At 38.5% G+C, this 11,355-nt stretch overlaps 1 protein-coding gene and 1 long non-coding RNA gene across 3 annotated transcripts; one reads left to right on the top strand and one right to left on the bottom strand.

The window, feature by feature from the left end:
* Positions 1-250: 250 nt before the first annotated feature.
* On the bottom strand, positions 251-11,355 carry LOC117937123. The gene is made up of 3 exons (XR_004655100.1): positions 11,343-11,355; positions 3,556-3,573; positions 251-334 (listed from the first exon to the last, which is right to left on the bottom strand). It is a non-coding gene; the product is annotated as an uncharacterized LOC117937123 (long non-coding RNA).
* On the top strand, positions 1,245-5,946 carry LOC117937122 (leucine-rich repeat-containing protein 51-like). 2 transcript variants are annotated; one of them, XM_034860838.1, is made up of 4 exons: positions 1,245-1,494; positions 2,984-3,189; positions 3,478-3,644; positions 4,523-5,946. In XM_034860838.1, exons 1-4 carry the CDS (start codon positions 1,443-1,445, stop codon positions 4,656-4,658), a joined length of 561 nt encoding a protein of 186 aa, XP_034716729.1. In that variant the 5' UTR covers positions 1,245-1,442; the 3' UTR covers positions 4,659-5,946. The 2 variants fall into 2 exon arrangements, with proteins under 2 accessions (XP_034716729.1, XP_034716730.1); XM_034860839.1 differs by having other exon boundaries at positions 1,250-1,494; positions 3,496-3,644; positions 4,523-4,747.

The following is an 11,355-nucleotide window of genomic DNA, read 5'->3' as shown; positions in this document are numbered from 1 at the left end:
CAAAGGTTTTTTTTCTCTGAAATAGAAAAAGGAGCAAAAAACAAACTTGAAGACAAGTTGAAGGTGTTTTGTTTCTGAGGACGAGAACAGTTTTGATTCTGGAGTTTATTCAATTCGGATTTGGAGGCACAAAATCTCCGATACTTTATTCCTCATTGTCTGTGTGTTTGTGTGTTTGACTTCCTGGGAGAACCAACCGAGGGAAACAAGCGTAAGCGACACAAAATGACTCTGAAAACCAGCGTCCTGTGCTGTGACTGTTCTTTCTCTGCCGTGCCTGAAGTTGCTGCATTTTGGCTGCTGTCTGGAGATTCCTTCATGCATAACTCGTATTCTTTTCTTTTTAGATTCGTTTTTTATTATGCAGCGGATATCAGTTGCATTGTTTTTCAGACGTTTTCAGATAACATTATGTGCGTACATCATTGCAAAAGTTTTCAGTGTTTTTCAAATTTTTAAAAATGATATAAGTTTATTTAACAGAATGTGCTTTTGGAACATTGGATGGATGGTTGCTAATAATGGCCAATGATTAATGGGCAATGTAGATATTGCATTAAATATCAGCCACCCACTCACACCCATAAATACCCATCAACTGGTATTCTGTCTATAATGAAATGGAATGGAAATTTGTAAGTGGCCGAATGTATTTACAGTATTATCAACTGTGTCTCTGTGGTGACCATAGTGACAATCCTGGGAAACATGCTCGGCAATGATTTCGAATAATTTCTATGGTTTGGAGTCTTGTTGTTGATGCATAGCTTCACATTTTCAGAAGTGTTTGCATAGTTACATTTTCTGTGTATTCAATGGAGAAAACCAGAATGGAATGAACTGCATACTGTTTTTTATTTTTATTTTTATTTATTTTTACAGAGAACGTCCACACAGACACCCAGTTTGTAATACTGCAAATACATTATTGCAGTATTTTAACCAGTGGGCCATACACTCAATCACTATTGTGTTAGAAAAGACATGCATGAATTTATTAGGGCTGTTAATATGAACACGTTAATTATAAGTTGACACAAATTTAAAGCACGGTTTAACAGTTCCCCGGTTGCAGATCTACAAGATTCAAAAACAGTTTTTTCCCACCGGCTATAACTCTAATAAAAAAAACTGCTAAATTAGAATTACTTGCACAAAACGCGGAAATACTTTGGTACCTAGGTACCAATAAAGTAACCTGAACTTGAACCTGTTACCTTCTTCAGCGATAGATAGTGACTTTAACAGTTATTTAAATGAAAACCTTCAAGATTACAGCTTTAAATCTAGTGTTGCTTGAGGAAACAGTTGGTAGTTGCTAGGAAACAGTTGTTTATCTAAGTTTAGTTGGAGCCAAATGTTTACATTTAAAACTATTAAAAGGACTGCAGAAGTTCAGTGTTCAATTTCAGAACTTTCACCTACTTTTGCTGGTCTGAAACATGTACGGCCCTCCAGTGGATCTATCATTTATGGATATCAACAGTGTCACAGGTAGTTTCATATTCCTCTGTTTTAAAATGGACATATTATGCTTTTCCTTATTTTTTGTCATATCTACAATTTGTAATTTTGGATTTTCATGTTAAATGTTCAAGTAATGAGGTAAACGTATGAGCTAACAATTCCAGATTTCCAACTATTCTGAACGCTCTGGTTTCAAAATGTTTTTAAAGCCACTGCGGTCCTAAAATGGTTGCATGTACCTACATGCTAACGGCAGTAAAATGTCATTTTGACTGCCAATGTTAAATTCTCCCCAATTCCGAGTCACATTACTCCTTTTAGTACATTACATTACATTTTCTGTTTATGTAGTATTTGGTTTAAAAGCCTTTATCTGCGGGCGCCCAGATAGCTCGGTTGGTAGAGCCGGCGACCATTGGTGGGGGTTTGCTCCTCGGCGCAGCGGGCCCAGGTTCAACTCTGACCTGCAGCCCTCTGCTGCGTGTTGTTCCCCCTCTTTCTCCCCTTTCATGTCTTCAGCTGTCCAAAAATAAAGGCTGAAAATGCCTAAATAAATCTTAAAAAGCCTTTATCTGCCATTTTTGACGGTAAAAAGTACTGCTTTGTTCCTCAATCTAGCATTAGCATACTGCTAACTTTAAATAGCTGCATGCTAACGCAACATAATCCTGGTGGCCAATCCTGGTAATTTCTCCCCAAATTTTGGTCCCTTGGGAAATGTCCGGTTTCTTGATATTTGGTTTAGAATCCTTAATTAGTGATTTTATTATGGTACAAAGTCCTGCTATATACTCTGTTGCAGTAGCTCCAGCTGATACTAGCTAGTGAAACAAAACAGAAGCGCACCAGAAATTCCAGGAAACACTCTGGCCAATCAGAGCAGACTGGGCTTTTTCAGGAGGAGGGATTAAATAGACAGGTGCTCCTATAGAGCGTCTCATACAGAGGGTGAATAAAGGTAAAGCAGCCATGGGCAAAAAAACAAACATTAAATATCTAACATTAAAGCATGTAAACATGTTCTAGTACAAACATAAAATATAAGTTTTACCCTAATAATGCTATATAATATTTGCCCTTTAATGATTTACAGTTTGTCTGAGCTTCTTTACTTCGCAGTAGGTTAGTATAAGTTATGTATTATTATGTATTTCTTTTTATACAGTGTATTTCTACAGTTCTCCTGGGGACTGAGCTGTGCTGGCTATTTTTTAGTCCATTTGCGTTTGTAGTTAATTAAAAATAATGTTTCGACAGATACGATAACACTGTAAGTTATTGTCAATGTGCTGTCACAAACACAAAAATGTATTGAATAAAACGCCAAAAATAGAGCACAGTAAAGTTGGTGCCTAATTTCTAGGCAGTGGAGAAAACCATAAAGGATAATGAACACATACTGACTGCAATGCATCACCCTAAAAAAACTGAGTTACAAGCATAGATACAAATGCAAATATTTAATTAAAAAAAAAAAAGAAGCTGGATTTTCACTGTAATAGCTTTGTGTGTCCAGGTGCGCTTGCAGAGGTCCCCCGAAATGGACTGCGGCCTTTAAAGACAAACTCTAAGGGGAAGTATCAGAGCTGCAGTTTGCGTCTCAGTAACAACAGCATCTCTGACATCATCGGCCTTCAGTACATTCTCAACCACTTTCTGGCTCAACCGTCGAAGCTCGGCTGGCTGGACCTGTCGTTTAACAAAATCACATGCTTAGACCCAGTAAGACTTCTATCCCTCTTTTCTCATGGCTTGTCTGTTTGCATGTTTCTTACATTTCTTTTCTCCTTTTTTCTCTTTGTCTTCTTTTTCTCTTTGAAAACACACACAGACATATCACTCATCCATTTCTGTATTTTTTTTATCTTTGGTATGCCTTAATTACTACACTGGCATCAGCACATACCTGCTAGTATCATTTAAGCATCTATGCTTTTTAAAATTTGCACTTGTGTGTGTGTGTGTGTGTGTGTGTGTGTGTGTGTGGCTGTCTGTTTGTGTGTGTGTGAGTGTTGGTCTCTGTTCCAGCTGTTTTGCGAGCTGAGTGAATTGCGTGTGTTGTACCTTCACGGCAACAACATCTGGAACCTGTCAGATGTTGACCAGCTGAAAGAGCTGCAGCATCTACATACCATCACGCTCCATGGGAATCCCATAGAAACCAACATGAACTACAGGTGGAGACTTCATTTTCTTTTAGTTTACACAGATTGTGTCCCATATTCATGGTACACACACTCTGCTTTGCTTAGGCTGTAGCCCATAAACAATGGCTGCAGCCATCTTTAGTGGGCTAAAGAGCTAAATCTGATACAGCTGAGACCAAAACTGTTGTAGTTTACATTCAGGTAGCCCAATGGTTCCCAAAGAGATACAGCTGATGGTATATGAGATGATTAATGGAGAGGGAAAGAAGAAAAAACAAAGTTCTGCTAATATGTACCTCATAGTGTAAAATTGGAGAGTTTTACCTATTTTAATGAAACCATCTGCAAGGTTAAGAGGGCAAATTACTCTTTTGTAGAACTGTTAGCAGCTCATTGATATCTAAAATGTGACAAGAAGCCTCAAGGATACAGCTGTTTTGTAAGGGGTCACAATCCAATCCATAAAAGTTGACAACAACTGGTTTAATCTTGATTAAAACACATTGTTTTTATAACCTTATTCTTTTGAAATATTAACCTAAAATAAACTACTATTGTTAAATAAATGAAGGGGAGTTAAAAGTACTACATTTCCCTCTGATATGTAGTGCAGTGAAAGTAAAAAGTAGCATAGTGTCGAAAATACTCTAATAATAAAGTAAAACCTAAAGTGTACTTAAGTACAGCACTTAAGTAAATGCAAATAACTAATAACTATTTCACAACTGGAAACACTCACACACACACAAGAAAAGCATTCTCCATTAGTTAGATTTCTCATGCATTCAGCTTCTTGATTGAAAAAAAACTAGGATGCAACAGTCAATTTTCACTTTATTAAACAGAGGCACACAACAATGTCTACGGAGCCCCTGGTTTACTGTGTGTGTGTGTGTGTGTGTGTGTAGGAATCATGTGATTACTGCCCTGCCCCATTTGAAGAAGATGGATTTCAGTGCTGTGACTCGTGAGCAGAAAGTTCTGGCAAATGTTTGGCTTCATTGCAGAAATCGTGGGAAGAACACAAGGGAGAGAGTCCAGTGATTGTCCCCCATTCATTAAGTCATACATTTGATTAATTGATTTTCAACCCACTTGTAAAACAACTTTGGGAGTAAAAATGTTGAATTGATTTAATAAATGATGCCAGTAAAGCTTTCTGAAATGTTTTTTTCCCCCTGGGTTACTTCTGTTAAAGTTAGTGTGGATAAATTACAGTATAAAAGGTATTTGACTGAACAACATCATGTTACAATAACTGATAACTTGTAGTTTTTTTCCCCATATAAAGTGTAGATTCATCTTCACACATGTTTAACACACAGTTAGATAATTAGCATTGTGTGTTGTTCAACTGGTTGTAAAATATGAGAATACTGGTCTGTTTAAGTTCTTTGTTTACAGATATTACTACATCACTTTTACTATTACTACTACACTATTGTTAGCCAACCATTCTGTCCTTTTGAATTATTTCAATTTACTTTTACCTCAGCAACTTTTTCAGAGTATACACCTTTTGTGTTTCACATGTGTGCTCTTCCAGAGATCTAATTATGTGGCAACAAGAGTGCAATTAAAGGTCACCTGACTGAATCTGAAATATAACAACGATATATGTGTGTATACTGTAAACTGGAGATGTAAAGTGAATGTAGGATAGGTTTGGAACCCAATTTGCAGAGACGCACACACGCACACACACACACAAGTAACACAACTATGAATGTGACACGTTCGGTTCACATTGTAAACAGCTTTGGTTCACTGCTATTGCTGTCTGGTCTTGTTAGAGGAGAAATGTTGACCATAAATCAGCCCTGAGGCTGATTTAACTGGCTGTCTTCCAGGCTCTATTTGTTGAAGAATTGTCACTTAATGTTTCCCCCAGCAAAACCTTTAATTGGTGGAATGGAAATGCCCCTGAATCAGCATTTACACCATATGACTCAAAAGCTGACAACTGAAACCAATGCTAATGGAATTGTTTGTAAGTGAATTTAGACATGAAATTGAATCTTGTGTAAAGTAATTCTTGATGACACTCAGTTTCCTTTGATACCTGTTCTAGCATGGTTCTTTTGAAACTGCATTTAGACCATGTATTTCCTACTGTGCAGTGAAGCCGATATCAATGAATGTCTTTTAGTAGCATGGCAGCTGCACTCAGCAGGAAGGCTCACTTTGATTGTACAGTGCTTGAGAAAACACTCACATTCAAAACCAGATTGTTGGACTGCTGGTTAGATACTGTACATGGAGGTCACTTTTATTGTTGACATTTCAGATGTGCTTTTCTGTTTCACATGTTGAAGGCCAACGTAAACTGCAGTACAGTATATCATAGTAGCAGCAATGTAAAGTGATGTATTTTACGGGTTTCCCAATAAACATTATTGTAATTACAGCTTTACATCTTATGTATCTTATTTTATTTCAAACTGTATAAAGTAATAATAGCCCTGCGATATACAGGCCGAGTAGGACGTCCCTAAGGTCAGTGCGGCCTCATGCTCACACTTAATCTGAACGTCAGGGCTAATGTACAGCACTGCTGTTAAATCAGTATTGTTTGGGCTCACTTTCCTCCAGAGGAAAACACAGTCAGCTCTTTTTTTAAAGTTGGATTTAGCTTAATAAAGACTATGCTACATGTGGTGTTTGTCAAGAGTTAATTAAAGTTAAGACCCAAACGAATATAATATTTATAACCCTGCGGTATACAGGCTGAAAAGTGTCCTAAAGGTTAATCCAGCTCCTACAGCTCAACAATGTTAGCCCAAGGCTAACTTTTCTCCAGAGGAGAAGAGATCCAGCTCTCGGCTAAAGTTAGCTTACTTAAGAATGTGCGGGGATAAAGCCCAAGTTGACCTGTTGTGCAGTGAAGTGTAGCCCTTTACAGCAGAAAACACTTTAAATCACTCTTGAGTATCAGCAGGATTTATTCTAGTTGCTGCTGGTCCATCCAGCCAATGAAAAACACTTCCCACAAATGGCAGTTCAAAGTCTCACTCACTTTTCCTGCAATTATTAGGATTTGCTCATTTTGATGACAAGAATTCATGAGTTGTTTTCAAAGTTATGTCAGAACCCTCATACATTTAACTACTTGATAATTGTATAGATACTTTATAGATATGAGTTGGTTTCTTACATTCCTACTAAGAACATTTTATTTTTTTGTTAGAACATTACAGCCAATGGACAAATTCAACTCTTCTTGAAGAGAAATGGCTAAAAATGCTGTTAAACAATTGAGCACAAACGGAATAAAGAGCCTGTAATTTAAATCAAAATCCTGTATTTTTACATTATGTGTCCTACCTTTGTAGATTTGAGTATCATTGTAAGCAAATATGTATTGCAAAATAACTTGAAAGGATTTAGTAATTAATCATTGTCTCAGTCACATTCCTCCTCTTTAAATAAACAGCTGTGCTTATCACGTAGTGCATTATGAAAATGACTCAGGTTAACCAAGTGAAACAATAATATTGTTATCCTAAAGATGAGGAGTGGCTAAGTGCAAATATATCATAAATATGTAGCCGGTGCCAGATATTGTCGAGTTTCCATGGTATTCATGATTAACTATACTTTTCAGGGTTTTTCCAAGCTCAGAATTGGCCTTTGGTTGGACACGTACAGGATAAAGCATCAAACATCCCATTGGAGCGTTCAGATCCAGTCAAAACAATGCAGTAGCTGGCTTTTCTGCACCAGCCGTATGTGTAAAATGAAGCTGCGGTGGATGAGAGGGAAGTTGACTGCTGAATGTCAAAGATGTCTTGGTACTTTCTCTATGTTGGAAAACCCTGTTTTGTTGTTTTTTACTGATAAACAATGATGGCCTGTACTTTTTAAACGCATGGCTGCCTAGGGACTGCAGATGTAAATTAGGCCAACTCTAGTTCAATGCATCACATGTCAACATTTATGTTAAAATTGTACATGGTCCCTTACAAGTAAAATGAATAATAATAAACACAAACACAAACAGCACACCTGGTCACCCACTGGTGGACATTTTCTGGCCAGATCTCCCGGTGCAACGGCACTACTGTGGTAAGAAACAAATTATCAGTAGGTGTTTTCCTCTCTTTTAAAACTAACACAGTGTGTGCCATGACAGTATGACAGTATGACAATTTTATGGTGAAAAAGGAAACCCAGAACAGATCTGCCAAAAAACTGATGCCCTTATGCTGGAGGTGAAAAATAGCTTTAAACAAATATAAGGCCCTAAATTAAATAAAATATGAGGTTTTCCTTTCCAAGAGGACCCCTGTTTCTCAATGTGGTGAGCCATTCAATGATATCAGGCAAGTTGTATCCACCACTCAATCCCTGATTTGCACTGTATAAAGCACCATGACGGTCCACTCTCCTGCATCGTTGGGGCTGAGTGGTCACTCTCACCACAACCCACATGCATATTGTGAGAGGAAAATGTCTCTTCTTTACCCCTGCCTGAGGGAACAATCGAAGTTAAAGCTTTCATCCATAAAATGACAGAGCAGAACTGCACATAGCACCGTGTGGCTTTGATGTTGTTTGAGCAGGCAGGCGACATGCACAAATCCCAGTAATCCTCAAAACTAAAACTGTGCTGCACTGTTTGATGGTCACTGACACACCCCCAACCGTGCCTCTCCTCCCATCAGGTGCAGTTGTTCTCCGCTCCCTTCAGGAGAGATGACATCACTATGGGACACAGACTGTGTTTATAAGGGATTCTTCTTGTCAGAACTGAAAGCTCAAGCTACACCAGGCAGTGATATTTTCAGGTTTTGGAGGGAATAAAGATTGAAAATCATAAAGGACAGAGTCCAGAGAGTGTTATTTCATTGGACCAGATGTGGTAAATAAATCATTTTTCCCAGACCTAATTAAACACTTACTGCTTAGCCCCGTTAAGCTATTTACATCTGCTCGCTCAAATGCACCAGAAAGGGCTCCGGTGCTAGTTGGGTTTAACTACGTTTTCTTTCATGTTTCTCTCATTCTACCATTCTCTGTGGTTAAATCTTGCTTTCTGTCTTTGTATTTGTCCCAGTGTGTCTGATGAATGAATCCTTTACAGCATCTGTTGTCAAACAGAATACATGTAATAAAACCTATGCTGACATATGCTGACATTTTGGCTCATTACATTTGTTTGTCTTACAGATTCTTATGAGACAGCCAACCGTCAGCTATTCAGTCATTGAAAATAGGACACTGCATGCTTTCATGTGTACACACAGAAATATGTACAATACCAGTGTAATCACAAGATATAGTACTGCGACGCTAATTGTATTGTAGTGTGCATAAGACCGAAATAGAGAAGTTTAATACAAATTACTTAGATGCAATTACTGTATATGTATAGAACAATGTGCAATCTACATCCTGTGTAACACATGAGCTGAGGTTAATGAGAAAAGTAATATACTTACAGTGGTGTGATGAGGCTGTCGTGGAGTTGAGTCTCAGCCCGAGGAAAGAAGCTGCTCTGTAGTCTGGTGGGAGCGGATTCTTCTGTATCGTTTGCCAGAAGTCAGCAGGGTAAACAGGCTGTCGTGGGGGTGGATGTGGTCTTTTAGTATTTTTTGGGCTTTGCACAGGCACACCATCTTAATAACCAGTTTTCGGTAGATTAGTACCAATGATGTTCTGGTGCAGTTTAAGTCACCTGTCCCGAGCCTTCTGGCCCCGGGCCAGGCACATCCCACGCTGGTGTTGTGCAGAAGTATGTTCCTCCTTCAATATGTGTTTTCCCCCACCTAAACCGGAACCAAACCTTTTACCCAACTAACTATGGAGGTGGCGCTATTTCTGATTGAAATTCTGATTGAAACTGATTTACCACTAGCCTTGATTGGGACTGTCTTTTTCACTGGGTGGGAGACGGTCGTAAAGATTGAAAAAGAAAAGCTTGCAACAGAAGCAGGTCAGTTAACCAGATGTACATGTGCCAACCAGTTAGTCCTTATCTTTAGTCTATTCTGGAAAAGTGAAAACAATACTTAAAATACTTCTGATGAAGCAAAAATCTCGCCTTTGTGTCACTTGTGTCACGTAACTGAAATGTGGTAGATTGAGATGAAATGGGCTCATCTCTGCCCCCCTAAGGATCCCCAGCAACAGCCACAAGGGGCAGCAGTGAGCTGCTCAAAATCAAATTTTGATAAGCAGTACAAACAAATTAATTGATACGGTTTTGAACTGTATTTTTTGTTTTTGGAACAGAGGATATTTTAAGAATGAACACTCACTGGTTGATTTTCCAAATGTTAGTGTTTAGCCTGCTCCACCTCTGTTAAAGTGCAAATGCCCTTTACCTAAAAAACAAAGAAATATTATTCAGTGGTTACCTTCTCTTGCATTGGTATTAGTAAGAGTACGGAAGACAGCACATACACCTATTAAATGACTGCCATTCATATCTATGTAGCGTTAGAGCTTTTGGTCTAAATAAAGGGGAAGGAGAGAGAGGGAGACAGAGAACATTGGTACAGACATGATTAAAACCAGCAGTGATTAAAAGATAGTTTTTATAAAGACAACTTTCTACCTGCTTGTGTATCTGACTTCTGCACTGCAGTGTCTCTACTTCTTGTGGAGGCAAGCAAGTGGAAAGAGAATTTAACCATTAAAGATCAACAATATTGTGAAATCAACGGTTATGTGACGGTACCTTGAACCAGCTCTCAGGCTTTGTGCCTCCCGCTGTATCCACTTTTTATTTCTTGGCATCAATAGATATTCAGTATGCCATCTGCGACTAATTGTACCAATTCAGATGATCATTAATAATTGGTGAATGATAATTCCTTATTTTCTCCATCTTGTGCTTTGTTGGAAAAGACAAACCTCTCTTGTTCTGGTGGTTTGTCATGATTAGTTCAGGCCTACTGATCTTGGCTGCCATTCCCTGAGCTCAATAGGATTTGGGGTAATCCCACAGAGCAGAACAGAGCAGATGGACACACAAGTAAGATCACAGTGGTATAGGGGCTATAATTGGCCTGGCCATTGGCCTGCAAACCCCTTTACTGGTAGTAATTTCAATCCTTTGATTGCGTTATCAGATCTGAAATTAGAGTTAGTCTGTAGCGGGTATGGTGGGCCAGCTCAGTGTGAAACCAACAGGCAATTCATTTAGAAATCAACGTACAGTAGATGCAGCTGTTACAGTTATAGCTGCATTGAGTGTCAGTCACATGCAATAACTATACTTTATTCCCACAGAGCATACAGGTATGTTCAGTCATATTGGAGAGTGAACTGGTCTGGTTCCACCCATCATATCTAAACTTTACCATTCAATTAGAAATAAAGAAAGTAATTAATAAATGCACCTGGATATCAATGACCAGATGGTGCTACCACGCTTCCTTTCACATATTTTATTAGCAGAAGATAAAGCCTTGAATGATAACTAATTGTGGTTTAGGTGCAGGTGTATAGTCACAGCAGGCTGATCCATGAGTGCTGCAAAGCACTGTGGGATTGTGCATCACTTTGTAATGCTGGGAATTTCTCATGGTAATAACACGTTTTTTTTCATGTGTTGCTGATTTGTGATGACACATCTTAGTTAAAGAAGAGGAATGGCATACTATAGCGTACTATGTATTCCTCTAAACCGCAAATTTAAAAGAACTCCTGGGATCAATAATGTCACCTCCTTACACCAAACCTATATTGTGCCAAGCCTTTTCACAACTGGCGGTAAACTACATGTTGTATTAGC

The sequence above is a fragment of the Etheostoma cragini genome, chromosome 21, assembly GCF_013103735.1.
Source record: "Etheostoma cragini isolate CJK2018 chromosome 21, CSU_Ecrag_1.0, whole genome shotgun sequence".
Taxonomy (NCBI): domain Eukaryota; kingdom Metazoa; phylum Chordata; class Actinopteri; order Perciformes; family Percidae; genus Etheostoma; species Etheostoma cragini.
Note: the sequence above shows the minus strand (reverse complement) of the source record. Positions and strands in the feature narration are given on the sequence as shown.